The sequence below is a fragment of the Sinohyriopsis cumingii genome, chromosome 9 (assembly GCF_028554795.1).
Source record: "Sinohyriopsis cumingii isolate HCF-2022 chromosome 9, ASM2855479v2, whole genome shotgun sequence".
Taxonomy (NCBI): domain Eukaryota; kingdom Metazoa; phylum Mollusca; class Bivalvia; order Unionida; family Unionidae; genus Sinohyriopsis; species Sinohyriopsis cumingii.
Genome location: NC_142969.1, coordinates 35,568,209 through 35,591,550, shown reverse-complemented (window position 1 = coordinate 35,591,550; position 23,342 = coordinate 35,568,209). Strand labels below are relative to the sequence as shown.

At 35.4% G+C, this 23,342-nt stretch overlaps 1 protein-coding gene and 1 long non-coding RNA gene across 2 annotated transcripts; one reads left to right on the top strand and one right to left on the bottom strand.

Annotated features, from left to right (window-relative positions):
• Positions 1-8,791: 8,791 nt before the first annotated feature.
• Positions 8,792-10,731, top strand: LOC149791547 (uncharacterized). The gene is made up of 3 exons (XR_016423372.1): positions 8,792-8,948; positions 9,519-9,711; positions 10,191-10,731. It is a non-coding gene; the product is annotated as an uncharacterized LOC149791547 (long non-coding RNA).
• A 9,411-nt stretch (positions 10,732-20,142) lies between these two features.
• LOC149791546 (uncharacterized) lies at positions 20,143-22,628 on the bottom strand. Its single transcript, XM_089969215.1, has 3 exons — positions 22,495-22,628; positions 21,486-21,682; positions 20,143-21,124 (listed from the first exon to the last, which is right to left on the bottom strand). Exons 1-3 carry the CDS (start codon positions 22,532-22,534, stop codon positions 20,303-20,305), a joined length of 1,059 nt encoding a protein of 352 aa, XP_089825341.1. The 5' UTR covers positions 22,535-22,628; the 3' UTR covers positions 20,143-20,302.
• Positions 22,629-23,342: the final 714 nt, after the last annotated feature.

Here is a 23,342-nt window from a genome sequence, read left to right as displayed (position 1 = left end):
TTGCTCGAGCGCTTGTTTGTCATACACGAAAACATTTATGTGGTGGTACGTATAGATTTATGAATCTAAGATCTAAATACGCTTATATATTCTAAAATTTGATGTATACCGCAATGCGCGATCACAATATGATCTTTTTTTAGTCGCTGTAATTGCGTATCAGTCAGTATAAAATCGTCATTGCCGTATTCATCAACAGTTATTTTTTCCGGGGTAACTTTTCAGGTACTGACAGCTTCATGAAGAAGTTCTTATGAATCTAAGATCTAAATACGCGTATATATTATAAAATTTGAGATATACTGCAGCACGCGCTCACGATATGGTGTTTTTTTAGTTGCTGTAGTTGGTTATCAGTAAGTATAAAATCGTCATCACCGTGTTCACCGACAACTATTATTTCCGGGGTAACTTTTCCGGTACTGACAGCTTCATCAAGAAGTTCTTTGTTATGTATGAAACATTTCACGTGGTGATACATTATATAATACTCGATTGATTAATTGTAAAGTCTTCGACTTCCAATGATTTTTTCTTCAGATTTCAATATCTTTTTACTTTTTACTGAAAAACGTTGAATTTCTCTGATTTTTACTAGTAAACACCCTATCAAAATTAGCAAATTGGTCGATTTCTGTGATTTTTACTAGTAAACACCCTATCAAAATTAGCAAATCGGACAGTGTGCACAAAATATATATAAAATAAAATATTTTTAAGATTTCACTAGCAGATTAATATGTAGTGTTTCACCTCGAAAATCAAGGTGACCACTCTGGTCTGTCAGCGCGAAATTTATTCTGGTCAGCCACGGATTATGACATCGTAGATAGACCGGATTGATCGGCTCTTGCACAATCATAAATCCAGGTGGTACATCTTTCGGAGTAAATGAATAAGAACAAATCCTTGCTGGGCTTGATTTGATACTGTCGTGTCCGTGCTGTAACTGCCATCAATGACATCACATCCAAGACTGACCGCGACCCCTTCAGTTATATTTACGATGCCCGGAGATACATGTCTGCCGTCACCCGAAAGACTATTGTTATGTCTGATGATAGTTGGCTCCGGTAGTGATCTTGTGTATTGTGCAAGTATGTCGTCAAAGGACTCATTGATTAGATCAATGACAGATTTTTTCAACTCGGGAACATTATACCCGGGAAATTTAAAATTCGGCAGAGTGGCTTTTGTCAGCGAGTGATCGGTTATAAATTTTTGTTTAAGGCCAAGGCCGGTGTAGTCAGTATAATCAATTGTTGCCTGAATTACTCGCTGGTTAATATATTCCATGTCGGATACAAGCTGATTTAATATTTCAATCCGCGTGATGATTTCGCTGCGTGAACTTGTTATATCAAAAAGGTGTTCTTGGAAGCTCTGCCGTAGTCGCTCTAGTTGTGTTTTATGTTCTTGATTAATGATTTTAAAAGATACAATAATTTGAGATAGGTCAATTCTTGAGGGAAATACAGGTAAATCGGCTTGTCGTTCATAATAAAAATACCAGAGAGTATTGCCCCTCTCACTGAAGGAACTAATATCACTACCCGCCACTGCATTTTTTATACTATCCAGACGGTCTTTGTATGACGGTGTAATTTCATGATATGATTGTTTGTCAGTGACATAGTCAGACTTTATTGGCGTTGGTGGTATTGGTGGCGCCGGTGGAGCAACTTGAGGCCATCCTAACACTGTTCTGATCGAACTCTGATATATATCCACGGCGTAGTCTGGGGTGCTTATTTCGATGGCAGAAGACAGTGTTGGCTCATGAACAGTTATTGTTATCTTAGATTCTTTTGTTGTGATATTTTTTATTCGACGTTGTAATTCCTCATTGATTTCTTCGATTTGATAAGACCCAGTTGGTAACCCAATGACATTCCAGTCTGGAGTGCCATCTGGTTTATTTTTATATGCAAACACAAACGAATTATTTGCTGGCAATCCACCAAACAATTTTGATCTGATATTGGGCCAACTGTGATATACTCGTAATTGTGCTAACGCGATCTCGTTTATTGGAATCGCAGTTGGAAAATTAATACTGAATTCTGGTTTAGTTGAGGTTACTGTTATTAAAGAAGTTCGTTTCAGGCTTGTATTTGCGACTATCTGTTGAAGTAATTCCGTCATTGTTGTTATTTATCTTTTGTTGTTTCAAATCGAAGTACTTTGTACTCTGGGTGTAGTCTTTATATATGTTTGCCATTTGCGCGAATTCGGAATCTGATATTGTTGTATTATCGAGACATGATGATATCAGCGACGACAATTTCGAGTAGGCGCTCGTGGCCGCATTGTTTAACTTTTCATATTCGTGCAATTTTGTTAGCGCGCATGAGGATATTTTTTTCGCGATAATATTAGCAACTCCTGCAATTGTCGTTGATGTTGAAACTATAATTGTGACCGCGATTGCAGTTGTCACTGGTGTTAGCGCTGATAATAATACTCCTGTGGATGCAACTAACGCGGACACTGAATACACTATTGTGTCTAGGATGATTACACGCCGCTTGTATTTTTTTAACCTTTGCTGTACATTCGTTAATGGTATTTTTTAAACTCTGATTGCCATTCGCGTACTTGATCGTACCTATATTGCTGAGCATCTGTTGACTCTGACGCCATTTTATTATTTTACTCAGTAACCAATTGAGGAGTTTCAGCTACAAATTCCAAACACCACCAGTAAGATGTTGCGGTTAATTTCTTGTCGGCGGATTCCAGTATAAATGTTTCTTCCGTTCCCTTGTTTAATATGATAGTCACAACCCCGGAAAACTTATCGGTGGAATGTCGCCAGGGATATGTTGCGAAAATTTCAAATTTTGCAGCACTGAACACAGACAACCTGTACACTCCAGTGACTGTTGGTGTATATTTGATAGTATTATTTTGTTTAGACCATGTTGCAAATCCAGATGATACTGTGTATACTATGTTGGTAATATGCCCGGGAGTAACTCCAGGTGGGATTTTAATCAAACTGATTTTGTTAACGATCTCAGGAATCCCACTTAAGATATCCTGTTGTGTTTGTTTGATGGTGTCAATGTTAGTTTTGATATCAGAAAGTTTCATATCGACGGTGAGTGGATCACCAAAGAATTCCTCTCCGGTTTCATAAATTTTTCTAAAGTTTCTGCGAAGATTTGCAAAAGCGTTTACATGAACATCATACTCGTCCCGCAACGTGGATAGTTTACCGTCAACGGTGTCAACATAATTTTTTGTCGCGGCATCTTCCGGGGATGTTGGATCTCTTAAAACCACTATTTAATTTCCGTTCATGCTGAGTTCACCTGTCATTGTATCGCCGGTCTTTTTTACGCGTTGCCCTGCAACTTTTTGCGTATCATCTCTTAACGCCGCGATTGATATCTTGATATCAGCGAATCTTTGATTTTTCCACTGTCAGTGAACACAGGGATGTTACCCGGAGTGGCCCCAATAACCCTACGAATTAGTTCATGCCATTTGATATCGCTGGTTTTTAGTTTTCCGTGTCGGTCCTGAAAAATAACAACCTCATCTGGGTCTATCCCAGTCAGACTTAAAAGATTATCGATTTCATCTTTGGTCGCATATTTTGATAAATCCACGTCGGTGCGCTTCACTTTTCTGTTGAGAATAGATCTTCCGTAAATATCAACCATTATTTGATAGGAAACTGTTTAAATCGACCCGTGGTATACTCGTGCACAGCTTTGTGAGGTGGTCTGGCTGACGCTGATATCGCATCAAGGACATTTAATACTTCACGACCACATATCGGAGGATCGGTCAGTGTTTGTGTTGGCAGCGTTGAGTACCAAACTTTTGACTTTGTCAGGGGGATGTCTTTTGTATATTTTAGAAATTCAAATGGCGGTGCTAACCCATACGAATCAAAAAAATAAGTCCACGTGGATCGATCGCGTAAGCAACCCAGTGAGTTCCTGGACCATCGCTGTTATCAAGATTGATAATTCCGGTTTCTGGATTATTCGGTTGTCGTGGTAGCTGATCTCTCATAAAGACGCCTCTAAAAATTTTTATATTTAATTGTTTAACAGCATCGAGCAAATCAAAATTTGACATTGGTGTTAAAACCGTTTTGGGTACCATGAGGGTGGAGTTCCTGGAAGTCTTAGCCCGCGTCCTTTTTTGTATCCTTTTCCAGTTGCTTTCTTTAATGCCATTCCAGCAGCTGTTCCAACAGCTCCTAACGCGGCTGCTTTTGCGACTGCGGGAGCAGCAGCAGCTATCAGTGCTGGTATTGCGGCGAGAAGAGGAAATATACCACCGGTTTTAACCATATCTTTGATTGCGGTTGGAGCGAAACTAAGTTGAACCCCATTTTTTGCTTGTTTTGCTTTACTGAAATGATTAAGTTGTGTTTTAGTCAGCGATAGCTTGTTTGGACCGCCAGTAATCTGATCATTTTTTAGTGTTATCGTTGCCCCACATGTGCTCGCGTTTTTCGATTGTAATTTCTTAGCCTGACCAGGAGTCAGAGTGACATTAACGTGACTATATGACATTTATTTAATATGAGATTGATCTACTGGTCTACGATGAGAATTGTGTACAATCATTTTATTTAATTAGTTATTTATCTAACTAGTCGCTGTCCGTGAGTTCATCAATAAGTTCTCGGTAGATGCTAGTATCCATGATACCACCTTGAAATAATCGCTGACAGATATCAGCCGCTTCATTAATTATTTCTGGCGAGTTATTTCCAGCCCGCGCTCCTCCTATAAGAACTTCTAGCCGTGAAACATCATTAATGATATTATCAGGATAAGTAATTCCCAAACCACTGCCAGTTGCTCCTTCTTCTGTTGTGCTTTCCTTAGATAAGGATCTTGCTTTTTTAAGAAACTCCTCTTTTCTAAGCTCCGGCGAAGAAGACTGTTGTTGTTCTATCTGTTGCAGAGGTGGAGGAAGTTGATATGAAGGTTCCTGCTGGAGTTCTAGTTGTCCTATTCTCTCTTTATAAAGTCTTTTTACTTCATCAATAATTCTGTAATTTAAATCATCATCTCTGGCTTGTTTTGGTTTTCATATATGCGATATATCCACTTAATAAGATTATTATCAGTTACTTTTTCAGAACCGGATTTTAAGATATTAGGTTTATCAAATATACTAATTAATATTTTTTCAGGCAATTCTTTTCTTTTAGTATTTCTAATATCTTCAATAAAATTCTTCTTAAATTTTGCAATCAGTCCAATATTTTCCTTTATTGGTTTAGACGCTAGTTCAGTACGAATTTCTTCAATGCCTTCAAGTATTTCTTCACCGGGTTGAGCTGCAGCTATGTCAGTTGGAAGGTCTCGTAAAAGTTTTTTTGTTTTTTTAGTTCTCCTCGCAATTTTTTCAGCCTGCGCAGCGGTTTGTTTTAGTACTGGAAGAATACCTTTTGTTTCGTCCTTAGGATCTCCCAGTAAAGCTCTTTCAGTGATCGCCGCAGCTTTCTCAGTAGCTGTTGTGACGGGTTTAAATAATTGTTCTACGTCTGTTGCATATTCAACTTGTGCCTGCTGACGTTCCTGAAGTTTTTGTCTTACAGAATCTCTCACAGGAAGAAATTTTTTATTGCTTCTAGTCGCTCTCGAGCTTATCTAAGGGAATGTGCTTCTCCAATTTTGGCCATTATTGTTTACTTAAATTTTTAATTCACAGCAGCAGAGGGCTCGACGACAACAAAACGCAGCAACAACGGTGACAATTACGTTTACAATGAAGCGTCCACGCGTTTTTTTTAAAGGGCTTATTTCGGCGTTTTGAGGCTTCTAAAAAGTTGTGGGATTCGCCCCCTCTGGGGGCGACGACAACAAAACGCAGCAACGACGGCGACAATTACGTTTACAATGAAGTGTCCTCGTGGTTTTATAAAGGGTTTATTTCGCCCTTTTTTGCGAGATTGTTGTGGGATTCGCCCCATCTGCTGCTAAACATGAACAGTATTTAATGGTGAACCCTCTCATTCTTGATGTTTGCTGTCTCAAAGTTTGCTTCACTTTCTGAATTTGCTGAAAAGCAGTGGGAGGAATATGAAAATAATATCACCCAAGGAACAAAAATAAGAGCTGGGAAATTTAGCGGAGTTTACAATAAGGGGAGTGGGCTGGACAGACGATTGGAATTAGAAAAAGGAAAAGAAAAGAAAAGAAAATTGAAGCAATAAAAATTAACAATATTTTATATACGGGAAAGAAAGAAATACTACAAAATATACAGGCGTACTATGCTGATATATACGCATCACAAAATATAGATTTAAATGAAATTAATAACTACATTAAAAATACAAAGTATAAGAAACTGTCAGATTATGATAAAGAAATGGTTGATAAATTTATTACTGCAAATGAAATCTACAAATCTATAATTTAATTAAGAACCATGTTAATGCGCATGGAATAATATATGAGAACAATGCTATCCACCTAAACTACCGTATAAGTACTGGGAAAGGTAGAAGAACAAATTGAAACTTGGTCGAATACCGTATTGAACCTAATGGAGCGTATTCAGGTCGCTAAAACCTATATGTAGTCAACTAAATTACTTCATAAATACTACACACTTCACTGAAGCAATGCTAAACAAAATAGAAGAGACGATTTCACACTATATCTGGAATAAAGGAATCCTCTATATGCATAAGAAATATACCTACAGACCTAAAGAGAAAGGCGGCCTAGCTGTGCATATCCTAAGTGCCAAGCAAAAATCAGTTATCTTAAATAGAATTAAACTAATCGATAACACTCCGTTATACCCATGGGAAGGGATTTATATTTACTTTTACGGTTACTTACGCCGTTTTAATGAAACAATCTTTAAGAATAATTCCCTAACTAAAATGCCCGAATTGCCACTGTGTTGCCGGAGAATTAAGAGATCTGATATACAAATACAGAGACAAAGAGGAAATATGATAGAGTAATAAAAATAAAATATATAATATTATATTTAATACCACATATAATGAAAAACTGAAAGCTGAACTACGTAACCCAGAGTTAAACTGGGAAACAAATGGAAAGAATGGGCGAAAATTAAATACACATCTATACAAAGCAAAATGTATTTGTACTTAAATGATGTATGGATGACAGGAGAGATCGCCTTTAGAAGGCACATTATAAACATAATCCCACCATGCCGATTTTGCGGGATCCATATTTTTTCTAAACACCATTTAATATTAAAATGCTCAAAAACTGCTTTAGAAAGATATAGATTAATAAACAGAATACGTGAAGTAAATCGGGGTGTGTGTGTGTGTGTGTGTGTGTGTGTGTCAGTAGATAAAAATTTATTATACACATGATATTATTGATAAGACAACATATACAGATTTAATCACATATTAACACAATTATGAAAACAAACAGGTAAGATATGTTTTAAGGTTGAATAATTGGGAAAGAACTAAAGTATGCTATTCTATATCTTCAGTCTCCTTTATCTCACCACAATGATATAATTTTGCGATAAATAAATAAGATATTAGAAGATCCTCAAGAAAAGATTTAAATGCACTTTACTAATCTTTTTTCCTTTTTTGTTTTTAAACTAATGTAATAACACATTAACCAAAACAACCAATACCTCAGAAGAAATAACATAAGCTAACATATTTAGGAACAAAAAGGCATCACTACAGAGGGACAGGGATCGTCCTATCTATTCAGGAGTAAATGATGGTACAATGCCAAAGCTACGTGGCTAATGCGAGGTAGCACGGATCGTACTAGAGCTCCCAAAGGGTAGGACGAAAATAAGAACATTACGAAAACACAAACACGGGATCACAATTACACGTTACTAATACTATGAGGTATAACAAACACGTCACGCACACAAAGCAAAAATACAACACTGAAAGTAGATAGGGACATAGGCATAGGAACGAAGGAACTGACCACTATGATGGAAGCGGTGGGTAGATCAATAATCCCCTGCCACCATCACATGCCAACCCGGACATCCTTAGCCCCAATATTTTATTTTGTAGATAGCCTTATAGTTTATGAAATTTGACTATTAGTTAGTCCATACAAAAACACAAGGATAACAGACAATACACTATATCATAACAGATCATACATTGGACACCAAAGATACCTGGCAAGGATTACACTCTATAAGTAAGCTCCAAAACTAGCCAGGGTTGAAGAGCTATTATAACAATCGAATAGGAAGGTGTACAAAACCCTAATGAAAATTTATAAACGTCTTACAAAATTCTTCTTTACAAATCTTCACAAACACGATACACACTATGGGGAAACATGTACACATAAAAACCATTTCAAGTTTCGGCAATAAGGGGTCCTTCCTATGATGGAGTTTGAGACGGACCACACCAATAAAGCAAAGGAATTTACCGGAGAGAAATGGCCTCATGCGAAAGGAAGGATCACACTGAGAATAATAGCTGGTAAAATTTTGATTTGATAATTTTATATTTATTTTTATCATATTTTTTTTTACTCATGTTTATGATAAATTTAAGAACGAAACATAGAATCCTATATGTGAAACATTTTATTTGATTCCTATTTTTCTATATGTGAAAATACAATTTTTGTTTACCCCTGAAGATACAAGATTATCGATCATGATACAGGAAGCTTGATTATTTGTCCCTACACAAGTTATAAGAGCAACAACTAAAATGAGCACTTTTGGAGCTAAAACAAAACAAACAATCGCATTAGGTTTCAGACATGGGAATTAATTTGCATAGAAGAAATTTGACTCGACGCCGTTCGTATCTGAAGTTATTTCCCCTTACTTCATTGACGACAGCAAATAACACGCTGTGTGCATTGCTAAATTCGACTTGCTATGTTGTCAAATATGATCAAATGGTTTACAAAATGTAGAACATCTAGTTTTGAGCCATTGTCTGTCGCATTTGGGGTAAGGTAGGTAAGCAGTTCGTGAGGCCACAAAAAAAAATTTGGATTCACTTTGAAAATAGGTTGATATTTGATGAATTAGCTTAGACTTCATAAAAAGAGCAAATTTAATTCATCCCAATTTTCTCAATTTTTCTTTACCTGTTGGAGCAAGTATATATGCTTAAAAAATCTTCAGTTTCAGATCACTGATTGAAAATGTAATCTTCATTGTAATGATAACTGATTTGCCTTTTTCAATGAGGTTGAGTGATTTGGTAAAAAAAAAAAGAAAAAGTCTGATGTTCAGGAGTGAAACTTACTCTGGATATGTGGTCAGATTACATATAAACTTTCTGGCTCATTATGGCATAAATAATTTCAATCATTGTATTTGTAAAGGTAATGGTTCTTAATTGCCTTGTTAAATAAAATGCTGTCTATTGATGAAATCTTTTATGGAACAAAATATAGATAATGTGAATTAGAGATGTAAAATGTCAGATCTGTTCATCATTGTCACTCTTTCATTAAGCTTAAAATGTTGCTTTAACTTTTTTTTTTTTACCATTCTCATGAAACATTTGTTCTTTACAGCAACAAGTATGCCCTTGACTTTGAGCTGCTCCTAGCATTGTAGGACTTGATGAACAGTATGAACTCGTGTGTCCAGACAGTTTGAACCCATGCTTAGATTCACAAGATCAAGATCAAGACCAATTCCTTGAGGATTTCTGCATTCTTTCTGCTGATATTTTGCTGCCAGGCACCAAGAAAGAAGAGATAAATAGTACTTGTCTTTATTTGTTACTCTTCTTTTATTTCTTTACATATAATTTTCAGGGCAGTGGTCCTATATGGGTTTTCAAACAATTGATTTTATGTGAGAGCTCATGAAATGAAAGAAGATGAATAATTTATACCTTTTGCTAGACATGGGGTACAAAATTTGTAAATTACATGAAAAGTTTAATAAAGTTTGATCACAAATGTAAGCTTCTTTTATCATGTTTCAAACATCTGTTGGAAGAACCACAGAATATATTTAATAAAAAGTTACATTTGGAAGTGTCAGACCATCTGTATTTGACTTAAATGACAAAATGGCATCTATAGTATTAGTTTGAATTTTTTTATGTATTACAGTTAGTATTTATTCCAGGCACTTACAGATTTTTATATATTTGATCATTTGCATTTTTTATTATAGATTTTTATCTTACTACTTTATTAATAATTTGACAATAAAATACTTCTTTTCTATTTCAGACTAAAACAGTGCATCAGTGTTTACAGAAGATACATCTTCCATGCAAGAAAAAGGGGGGGAAAAGGTACAAAAGCGAAAGTATGCAGATTCCTCATTTTTTGATGAGCTTGACATAGAAGAAGCGTCAGTGAAAAGACCAGTAATTGATGACATTGAAGTTGTGAATTCATCTGCAATGCTGAAAGTTCAAATAATCTCAAAGAAATCATGTAAGATCGAACCGTCTCTTCTAATTCAGCTCCTAAAAGGTCTAATCTCAAAGAAGGCATGAGAATATTGGATGAACAATTATTATGAGTATTTGAACAATGGTAGAGGATTATGTTGCAATAATAACTCTAGGATGGCATGGGAATATGTAGACATCAAAACAATTCTGTCAACTTGGTTGTAATAAAGGAATCTATATATAGAATCCATACATGTCGATGTGGTATATAAATGTGTAAGTAGTGAAATTAGGCAATTTATATTGTTTAGGTGTATATATCAGTTTATCAAGTTGTTTGTCAATGATAGTAAATGAATATGGATCGGTTTTGCATTCTTTGTAAATATTTTATATTACTGTTGTTGAAATTTCATCCTACCATCATTCATTTTGGGGGCCCCAAGTGGCCGAGTGGTCTAAAGCGCTCACCGTTCCAGATCACTGCCATCTCACCTCAGCGTGGGTTCAAAATCCAATGCTTGGCTAGCTTGGGTACGTGGGAAAGCCTGCCAGTAGCTTCTCGTGGGTCGGTGGTTCTTCCTCCACCAGTTATACTGGCCGCCATGTATAGCCTATTGTATAGCCTATCTTGTGCTGAAAAATGACGTTAAACCCTACAACAACAACAACAACATTCATTGTGCGTATTACTTTGAATTACTGAGATTAACTGTTTATATTATTATGGTTCTTATTTGATATTGCTTTCCTTCATTATTCAAATTAGTAGGATTCATTTTTAATATTGTAAAACGCAATAAGTTGTTATGCATCATCAGTATTTTCTATTGTGTTGAACAAATCTGTTATTAATTTGTACTTTGGCTGCTTGTCACAGAGCATTTTGTCATTAGAGTGTTGATTAATGAAAAGGTATTTTTTGTGTGGCCTTTGTTTCCAAGTCATATCAGAGGTAACATGTCCTGTGTTTAGGCTCGAATTAACAGTAAGATAAGAAAGAGTGAAAACAACAAGCTTTGAAAAAGATATAATAATTTGTTTCCCTGGAAAAATTATGTAAAAATAAAAAAAATATGAACTTGCGGTTTTATAGAATCAAATCCAAAATAATCTGAGAATTATCCAATTTTGAAGTTCTTATAAAAAAATGTTATACTGATTTCAAATTTGAATCCAGACGAAGAATTCAAGATGGAAGACAATGACATATACTGCTGTTGTGGGGTTTAACGCCATTTTTCAGCACACGATAGGCTATACATGGCAGCCAGTATTAATGGTGGAGGAAGAACCCTGGAAAACCCCGGAAAGAACCACCGACCCACGAGAAGCTACTGGCATGTTTTCTCACATACCTACATTGGCTGAATCAGACTCAAACCCATGCAGACAGGTGAGATGGCAGTGATTCGTAACGGAGAGCGCTTTAGACCACTTGGGGCTCCGCATGCTGCAATATGTAGTGTGGAAATCTATAGTTCCTTGTAGAAACAAGTATTAGTACTCTGTTTCTGTTAGCTGAATATATTTTTACAAAAAACCTTCCTTGATGAACAATTTTACATGAGCACATTTTCCAGAAAAATAATCCTTTTGAAATAACTCCAAACAGCACAACATGCAAACTCTAGTGTAAGAAAAAGCCCAGCTGAAACTGAGATTAATTCTCCAAAATATGGGTTATATCGTATTCTAAACGTAAACAAGGGGTCACATCATTATCTTCTTGAAGGTTTATAGAAGCTAAGTACTTGTTAAAGATCATGTCTACCCAGTGTGACCCTGAGGAAAGCCAATCATTTTACTCTAAGAAATAAAAAAATTGTTTACATCTTAAAGACAAAGTTTCAACATGACCTAGAAAACAACCAATCATTTTAAAATAAAATAGAACTTGTTTACGATGGTTGCTTCAAATTTTGAAGCAAGGTCAGGATTTAGATCAACACCTGGTGTTTATAAACTAACAGTTAAGGTCAAACTATTTTCTGAAAAAAGTATCTCTAGTGTATAAATTTACAATATCATGTAATGAAAAATAAAAGTTTTTAAAACTGACAAACAATTAAATTGAAATGAATATATAATAAATCTAAATATTAAATCATATAATTAAATCAAATGTACATAACACTTCCTCCTTAAAGAAAAAAAGATTTATACATAAATCTTTCTTTTTACTACAGATGAATTATACAGGGGGTTGAAAAGAACTAATAAATTACACAGCTTACATGAAATAATACATTGTTGTACACAGGAAAATGGGTCTGCTATTAAATTATGTTTTCCCTTGATGTGCCTGATGTCAAGATTATATTCCTGTAACAAACTTAACCTTAGTAGTCTTTGATTTTTACTTTTCATCTTGCTGATGAAAGTAAGGGGGTTGTGGTCACTAAATACAATAATCAAAGTAGGAGCTGAACATAGGTAAACTTTAAAATGTTGTAACACCAATATCTAAACCAAACATTACTTCTCAATTGTTGAATATCTTGCTTATTTAATTTCTTAGAAAAATAGCACACTGGATGATCAATGCCATTTTCATCTTAAATCAAAAGTGCTCAAACCCCAACATCACTTGCATCAATAGACAGTTTAAAAGGTTGGCTAAAATTTGGAGCTGTAAGAACTGGCATGCTTTTAAGTATGGCTTTCAACTTGTCAAAAGCCTCCTGACATTTTTCAGTCCAAAGGAGCTTGTTTTTCTTACCCAATAAAATTGTCAGAGGTTCAGCAATTATAGAAAAATTGGATCAGAACTTTTGGTAGTATCTGGTCATACCCAAAAATTGCATCAGTTGCTTTTCATTAACAGGCACGGGAAATTCAGAGATACCATTGACCTTAGGTTTAATTTGTCCATCTTCCATGATATGTCCTAGAAACGTTACACTAGCTCGATAGAACTCACTTAATTGTCAAACATGACTGAGTCTGTCAAAGAATTTCCAAATTGTTGCTAAATGTTCTTTCCAGGTGTCGTTGTAGATGATGACATCATTGATCTAAGCATCACAATTGTCTAGACCAGAGGTAATCATATTCATGAGACGTTGAAATGTACTTGTTGACCAATGCATCTTAAACGGCATTACTTTATATTGGTGAAGTCCATCTGGAGTCATGAATGTCGAAATTTCTTTTGCTCTTTCCGTTTGTGGAATATGCCAAAATCCTTTCAGAAGGTCAAATTTGGTGACATTCTTGGCATTCCCAATCTTATCAGTACAGTCATCGATTCTTGGTAATGGTATTGAATCTGTTTTTGTCACACTATTCACCTTTCTATAATCAGTACACATACGGACAGTTTTATCTGTTTTTGTAACAAGTATGCATGGTGAACTCCAGTCATTTTTACTGGGCACTGTAAAATCATTCTCCAGCAGATATTGAATTTCTTTTTTCCTGTATTCTTGTGTGAGATGGTTCATCGTGTATGGTGGTTGCTTGACAGGTTTGGAAGTTACAATTTCAAGGTCATTGAAAATTTTTTTTGCCCCTGTAGGAACATATGGAAATAAGTGCTGATATTTAAATAATAACTGAAAGTTCATTTCTTTCTTGTTCTTGCAAATGCGAGTTTCTGGACCCGATCTTTCATAATTTCTGAATTCCGAAGATTTTTCACTCCAATGTCAGTAGAATCCGATGATATTCCTTCACTTAAATCTTCACTGAGTGAGACAGGTACAACTAAATTAATTGCATGTTTAACCTGGCTATCTCTTTCATTATACTGGTACTCCTGTAATTTATTTAGATACCAGGAGCACTAATATTATTTAACTTGTCATTTTCTTCTTAACCTTTTAAGGGCCTTAATATCTAAACGGGAGAACAAATTTAAGAATTGGCAAGATAGACAGAACTACATTATTACAAACTTTAAAGTTCTCTCCATTGTAGTTCTGTCAAATAGTAATTTCACTTTTGACTTGAATTGCTGATTGCAAAATTGAAGCATAATAGGCTGGAAAGTGTCAGACATAAAATTTGACCCTTGATCCAATTGGATAGAGTTAGAAAGGCCAAATTGAGTAAAGACTTTATCAAAGATTTTACTATTATTTTAGATTTTATATTCCTCAAGGGAATTGCCTCTGGAAATCATGTTGATGCACACATAATGGTCAACAGGTATTGGTTACCTGACTTGGTCTTAGGTAAGGGACCAACACAATCTACCATAATTCTACTAAATGGTTCATCAAAGGCAGGAATATCTTGCAGATGAGCCTTAGGTATTTTCGTATTTGGTTTTCCTACTATTTGACAGGTATGTGAAGATCTAAGTATTTACATGGATCACTTTTGATTTTTGGGCAATAGAAGTGAGTTAAGATGTTGTGATAAGTTTTATTCATTCCTAAATGACCAGCCAATGGAGTTTCATGGGCCAGACTAAGTATTTCCTGTCTGTAAGGTTTTGGGACTACAATTTGATAGTTCACTGACCATTCGTCATCAGCCGGTACATCGGGAGGTCTCCATTTTCTCATAATTCCATTTGTCTACTTTTTCTCTGAAAGGGGGCACATATCTAATATTCTCTGTAAGATCAAAACTTAAATTTGAATTTGGAGGATGAACGTGCATTTCACTTGCCAGTTCCATTTCTTTCGTTCTACATTGATATTCCCTCTCTTCCTATTTGCATGTCTCTCTCTTTCTCTCTTCCTTTTGTAAATGCATTTGTTCTTTTTGTCTTTCTCCTTGCAAATGCATTTGTTTTTCTTTCTCTCTTTCCTGTCTCTCTCTCTCTCCTCTATCTCATATTGCAACTTTGTTCTTTTTGTAATAACATTTGCCTTTTTCTCTCCTATTTCATTTGTTCTTTTTCTTTCTCCAATTGTAACTGCATTTGCATTTGTTTTTCCTCTTTATCTTTCTGAAGTTCCAGCTTCCTCAACTCCAGTTCCATTTTGTGTTTTAATTTTGTTACAGCACTTGCCTTCTACTCACTGAATAGACGATACAAGTCCAGTATTTTGTTCATTATTGGGTTCATTGTGCATTGAGGTTGATAAGTGGAGATTGATACATTTCTCCTGCTTTGTTACATACACCCTACAAATACAATAAAAATACATTTACTACAATAATAAATAGTATCATCAGTGCATTATTGTTTACATAGTACATTCAGTACAAATAACTTACAGTACCATATATTTATTAATTATACATCTAGAGAGATAGTGGATCAACTATACCTAAACAACAGTCACTGTTTAGAGCAAAAGTAGAGGACAGACAGACAGACAAATGTATGGACAGAATGATATGCTAATAAAATGAAGGTTGATAACCTATTAAAATGCACTAAAATACATCAATATGCATTCCAGAGAAATATGCAGAATACATATAAAATAAACTGTTACATTAACCATATTATAAATCTATTTACCTTATCATATGGGACAAAGGCCAAATTACATCTTGCAAGCAAAATAATCATCAGGCACTTTAATGCAATGCCATGAGCAGCACCCTTCAGAAGCTCCAATGGAATGACCACCACTGATATGCTGTTCATACCATGTTGTTTATACAGACAAGTAGCAAACTAACCAATCAGAAAGTTGTTTACCACTTGTCATACAGTAGAACAACCCAGCATGAACAGTAATCAGGGTAGCTTCATTGCTCAGTAAACAAAACAGGTAATCCTCCTTCAAGGTTACCTAAATAGCTAAATATGTGTAAAATAGAGAATAACACAATAATTGCAACTGATGACCTTATTTCACTCATTAATAAACATTAACTACATAAAATAATAAAATACATACTTCTGCCTAATTAAAACATGAGTATATAAAATTATAAAATATATGCTCCTGCTACAATTCTAATTCTTTCATTTTGTTATACAGACTTACTGATCGAAACCAAAACACTTTTATCCAAAACATTATGTTGTATTTGTACCAAATACTGAAGTAAAATATTTCTTATTTCCTGTTTTGTTAAGGAAGCCTTTACTTCAGAACAATCGTATTTTCTGGCAAGTTGAATCAAATCATCTTTTTTGAAATGATCTAATTGTTCCTGGGTAGGATTTGAAAGAAAGATTTCTACTTTTGAAGAGAAATTAGCAAAAGCTTGCCGATTTCACTAAACATTTAAAAAACATAGGGAATTCAAATTAAAAAACAAAACAAAGTTTTCTGAAATATTCTATTCAAAATTCAAAATAGTCCAGGACGAGTTACCCCAAATTTCTTATGTTATGTGTTTAGGCTCGAATAAACAGTAACACGAGAAAGAGTGAAAACAACAGTCTTTGGTAAAATTAAATAATTTATTTCTCTGGAAAAATTATGTAAAATTAAAAAATATGAACTTACGGTTTTATAGAATCAAATCCAGAATAATCCAAGAATTATCCAAGAATAAAAGTTTTGAAGTCCTAATAATAAAATGTTCTACTGATTGATTTCAAGTTCAAATCCTGACGAAGAATCCAAGATGGAAGACGATGACGTATGCTGCAATCCGTAGTGTGGAAGTCTACAGTTCCTTGTAGAAACAAGAATTATCACTCCGGTTTCTGTTAGCTGAATAGATTTTTATAACAACTTTTTTTTTTAAAAATTTTTAATGAGCACATATTTTCCAGAAAAATAACAGAATTAATCTTTTTGAATCCAAGTAATTTGAACTCCAAACAGCACAACATCCAACTTCTAGTGTAAGAAAATGATTAATTCTCCAAAACGTGGGTTATATCATATTCTAAACGTAAACAAGGGGTCACTTGATCATCTCGAAGGTTTATAGAAGCTAAATACTTGTTAAAGATCACGTCTACCCAGTGTGACCCTGACGAAAACTAATCATTTTACTCATAGAAATAAAAGAAAGTGTTTACATCTTAAAGACGAAGTCCCAACATGACCTCGGAAACAACCACTCATTTTAAAATAAAATATAACTTGTTTACGATGGATGCTATGAATTTTGAAGCAAGGTCAGGATTTAGATAAACATCTGGTGTTTATAAACTAACAGTCAAGGTCAAACTATTTTCTGGAAAAAAGTATCATCTCTAGTGAATAAATTTACACTACAATATCATGTAATGAAAAATAAAATAATTTCAAACTGACAAACAATTTAACTGAAATATATATTAAATCATATATAATTAAATCAAATATACATAGCAGTGGAAGCAATTAAGAAGAAAGTGACGTTTATTACTGGCATGTTTATATTATAATCATGAATCAGATTTTATTATTTTGATTTTGATGGTTATAAAAAACTAGATTTATCTTTTCATAGGCACTGATCCAGTACATTAACCAGTACATTAACAGTATTAGAAAATGATAGGCGACATGGTAAATCGCCACTATCATATACCCTCGACAGTAACGTTATGGAATCTTTTACATTTGCATCAAAAAGTCAATATCTGTAAGTATGGGTGTTTAACATCAGATATAAGTGATGGCTTATGAATGTGATGATGGGGTTGTGGAATTCTCCGACCAGGGTTTTGGATTAGCTGGCCGGTGATGCTTGTTGACGAAGATCTGCCTCAGAGTGGTGTTAACAAACCCTCATATATACTGAAATATAATCTTGCTAATGGTCAGATTAAAATCAACCTTTTGGATGACCCGGATGTACCAATACCAACTTGTGGCCAGCATGGAGCGATTGCATTAGCACGCCAAAAACACACTGTCTCTGACTGCCACACATAAAACACTCAAATAATGTTTCTGTTGCAAGGACGATGAAGTGTAGTTCAGTGACAAATCCACAACGGTCGCATTCCCGTTGATTATGTTGCACCAACATTGACTCAGAGTAGAAGAAGAAAAAAAATCAGAACGTTATTTTTTAATGGCGCATTAGTCCATGTAATATTTTTTGGGGCGAAGACGAGAACGGTCGATTCAGAAACTATCTATGATCAGTACTGATTTATATCAACGCAATACCAGGTCCTAAGAATGCACAATCATCGCAATTTAAATATTCCTCGAAATATATTTCTATAGTTGTATGACATTTGTAGCTATGACAAGAAGAAATGGTTAGAAGTACGTGTACATGTTGCACCTAGAACTATGATAGACCTTCAATGTTGCCATCTTTCAGTGAGCGTGAAATGAGGATTGCCCGTAAATAACTTTTATGTTTGAATAGTTATTAAATAATAAGAATGAATGGGGTCTGTGGAACAAAACGTCTCGCCCTGTTACGGAGTTATGAATGGGGTCGGTGGAACACAACGTCTCGCTCTTTTATGGAGTTATGAATGGGGTCTGTGGAACACAACGTCTCGCTCTTTTACGGAGTTATAAATGAGGTCTGTGGAACACAATGTCTCGCTCTTTTACAAAGTTTTGAATGGGTTCTGTGGAATACAACGTCTGGCCTTTTTACGGAGTTATAAATGGGGTCTGTGGAACACAAAGTCTCGCCCTTTTACGGAGTTATAAATGAGGTCTGTGGAACACAATGTCTCACTCTTTTATGAAGTTTTGAATGGGGTCTGTGGAACACAAAGTATCGCTCTTTTACGGAGTTATGAATGGGGCCTGTGGAATACAACATCTCACCCTATTACGGAGTTATGAATGGGGCTTGTGCAATACAACGTCTGGCCTTGTTACGGAGTTATGAATGGGGCCTGTGGGATACAACGTCTGGCCTTTTTACAGAATTATGAATGGGGCCTGTGGAATACAACATCTCGCCCTATTACGGAGTTATGAATGGGGCCTGTGGAATACAACGTCTGGCCTTTTTACGGAGTTATGAATGGGGCTTGTGGAATACAACGTCTGGCCTTGTTATGGAGTTATGAATGGGGTCTGTGGAATACAACATCTGGCCTTTTTACAGAGTTATGAATGGGGCCTGTGGAATACAACGTCTGGCCTTTTTACGGAGTTATGAATGGGGCCTATGGAATACAAAGTCTGGCCTTTTTACGGATGTATGAATGGGGTCTGTTGAACACAACGTCTGGCCTTTTTACGGAGTTTTAGTACAGCACACAAGATTGAGTATTCTGTTGACGCTGATGACAATGACATTAGTACTGATATATTTTGAACGTTTCTTCGAACATACAACTGCTACTGCTACTACTACTATTACTACTACTACTACTACTAATACGTACTACTAGTATTAGTATAAGTAGTATTACTATAACCACACAAATGTGGAAATTTTGATAATTTTACCTAGGGACAAGTCACTAACACATTTCCCTGACATACTTGTATGAAGTAGTTCATAAATGGTATTAAGCATATTTTTATCAATATATTTTGACTGAAAAATATGATAGAATAACTGCAGTCATCATACAGAACCATACAATCAAGCTATAACTATAAGCATCTTACAGAACCATACAATAAAGATTCAACTACAATCATTGCAGGGAACCATACAATAAGGATGTAACTACAATCATCGCACAGAACCATACAATAAAGGTATCTAACATTTGACCAGTGCGTTCAATCAAATGCTATAGCTCAAAAAGGCTGAAGTCACTGAAAAGATGAATGAGGTCGCGAAACATTTTTGTATATTGGCACACATATCAACTTCAAGCTATTATACAGAATATCTTATACTGTGTTGATGAATGCAATTGGTCCTGTATGAAGAATATTCAAGTTATCTCCCTTGTGTAACCTGTGAGGAATAAGGAGGTGGAATAAAAAAAAGTTCATTAATTGGACGCATGTGTATGTGGTGAATTAAACGAGGCAACAAATGCATACAAAGTGACCTCGCCTTTATTTAATGCAAATATTTGCTTATCATGGCCTTTGCATGTTTGACAACATAAAAATGGTTTTAGAACTATATTTGATACATAAACCTTTTTCATGAAATGGGCAAAGGCGGTCAGCGAGTCATTCGCAATATTGTTGAATTTCATGGAGGAGTTTGTACGTGGAACGTGTCGCCGTTAGCCACATTTTGTCTTGTGTAGAAACTGCTAAGTTGTCCCCCCTGAGAATTATTCTCGGATAGAGGAACACACAGAGTAGTGGCACCAGTTCCTCCTTGGGTTGTGGAAGCAAACGGATACTCATCGCAAGAGTCCCCCGTCTTGCATGAAACTTTACCGCATGCTAGTCGACGATTAGTGCTTATCTGATTTGTATCTGTTATACGCTGCAGAATTTGCGGTTTACCTTTGTTGGTTATAGCATTTTTAATGTTCTGACAAACATGTGGCATATTGGTACAACTAAATACAAGATTCTTTACGAGAAGGAACCTTTTGTCAATGCTTGGAGTGTTCACGCTGTCGTACAAGTTGATTCCTTCCGATATTCTGTCTACATGAAGGTTGAAGTGCTTCTGAGGCTTCGCTCCAGAAACTTCGTCTTTCCACAATGTCTCGTGAAGTAAGCCATCGTCATCAATAAATATTATACCATCTCTGAATTTTTGTACCAACTCTTTGAGAAATTCTTCTATGCTTGATGCCAGCACCGAACCCAGTGACTCTTTGATGAAAATTTTGTAAATATGCCCGTTTTGAGTGTCATAAACAATAAAGTCGCCAGCGCGTGAAGAAAACAACGGAAGCCATGATGGTTTCCAGACACCAGAGACTTGCTTCATCGTTGAAATTGTTTCCACCACTTCTTTCAGAGACATCAGATAATAACCAGGAATAAGCCAGATATCCTTAAGGGGAAAATCATCTGACTCCAATGTTTTCAGACCGTCTGTAACCTGATAAAGCTGCGTGAAAAGACAATTGGTTATTTCTCATCAGTAGTTACCTTTAAAATACAATTTTATGCCGGATTGTTTTGCTAAGCAATGAAAATACATTTGCTAAACTTAGTTCAATGAAACATTTAGCATGCAATGATATTGCAAGAGTATTATTTTGCCTATCTCCTTAATGCATTTTCTTTTCTATTGCAAAGAGTAAAGTTTACTTCGGATGTATATAGAAAACACACACACACCGACACACAAATATATATATATATATATATATATATATATATATATATATATATATATATATATATATATATAAACGCATGTATGTATGTATGTGTGCATGTGTGTGCGCGTGTGTTTTTGCTTCTACCCGGCTGACTGGTTGTATGTGTGATGCATCAACGTTGTCGACCAAAGGCAGCAAGGTATTAGTAATTTCTTCCACAGTCAATGGTGGCCCCAGAAGTGTACTTGCTGGTCTGCCCTTATTGAGAGGATGAGTTATGATGAATTGTATATATTCCCTTGTACCATTTTCTTCAGTTCTCTCAGCCATCAATCGACCGCCTACAATATGTTTAAATGAAAACATTCGAATAATTATTTAAGAATTTTCTTGACCGCTCCGGTGGTCCAAGTGGTTAGATCGTCCGCCTCGGAGGTCGCATGCTCGAACTCCGGCCGCGTCTTACTAAAGACATACAAACGATACTAGCGGCATCATCATAAACTGCCACACTGCAGACATCGTAGCGATATGACTGAACAGTTTGTAAATCTACAATAAAAATCCAAATCTCTCTCTCTCTCTCTCTCTCTCTCTCTCTCTCACACACACATACACACACACACAAACACACATGACTGGGCCTAATCAATTTGTTTCTCTCTCCCATTCACCCACATTAATGTTTGCATTTGATGGTTAATACGTCCTCCCCATAGCTGTACCTTTATATTTTCTTCAAATAAAGTCTTTTTTGTTCGAAATACAATAATTCGCTTAAAGACAATTTGTTCAAAGAATTTACGATTGCAATCTCCTATCCATTTTCATCAAGGACCCATTTTCATGTTAGTATTACATTTTCTTTAATTATAATACAGCTTTCTGCGAGGCTTAACTGTAGTAAATGTTATAGGAGGCCTAACTGTACTCGGTTGTCCAGAGTATCATTTGTGTATTTAACATAAATAAAAACTGTTTCTGAACATAAGGTTTAAATAAGAATCCGTCCATTTGAATTGCCTTTTGTCCAAACAAACCAAACAAGAAAATAGATTGGTGGATAGAAGTCAAGATGTATTGATGGATGGAAGTCAAGCAAGATATATGGATAGAAAGAGTATTGATTATGGTACGACTAATATTTCCTTACCGACCAGGCAGAGAAGCATTAGTGTTATTGTCAGTTTCATTTTCTATGCGAGAACATTTCAGTGAAGGTATTATCATTATATATCCAGCAATCAATCTGACACCTGTCTGTTTCACAGTTGTATCGTGAGGAACGATTTGACCTTGTGAATTCTGACCTACATTTCGGGACTCTGAATGACAAAACCTCGATTTAGAGTTGTATAAAAGAACGAAACGACCGATTATAGAAGATACATGAAATGTCTTTCCTTTTGTCGATAGTCTTCGTCCCCTAAATGTGCAACTTCTCAAATGCTTCGTCACCACATTTAAAAAGTATATATTTATAAATGACGATTATTTATTGATACTAAAATTACTTAAAACCTTACAGATCGCTTTAATTAATTGTTCTATTTGCAATGACTTCATAAGGCGAGTTGACTTTTGCGTCATTACACGTGACAAACATCACTTTTATAATGGAGCCGGCGTTGGAGTTCAGCTCTTCGTGTTTGATTTTATCAGAGAATTGTTTTCCAATTCTGTGTTTCGGTTCGTTCAGTAGAATACACCAATTATGATGTTATTGGAGGATTCAATGCAATATATTTGGCGAATTATAGATTTATAAACATCAGCCTTCGACTCCGGGCCGTAAAATTAGAATTCCGCACCTTGAATGTGCAAGACATCTGAAATAACGTTCTCATTTACTACTGTGTTATTTTTTATGTACAATGACTATACGTACAAAAAGATCAGCAATGTTTTGAAAATAGTTTTAACGGGGAGTATTTGGCACGACACGAGTAGTATATTTATGAGGGTTTAGAATTTGATAGCTAATATAGCTCATGACATTCT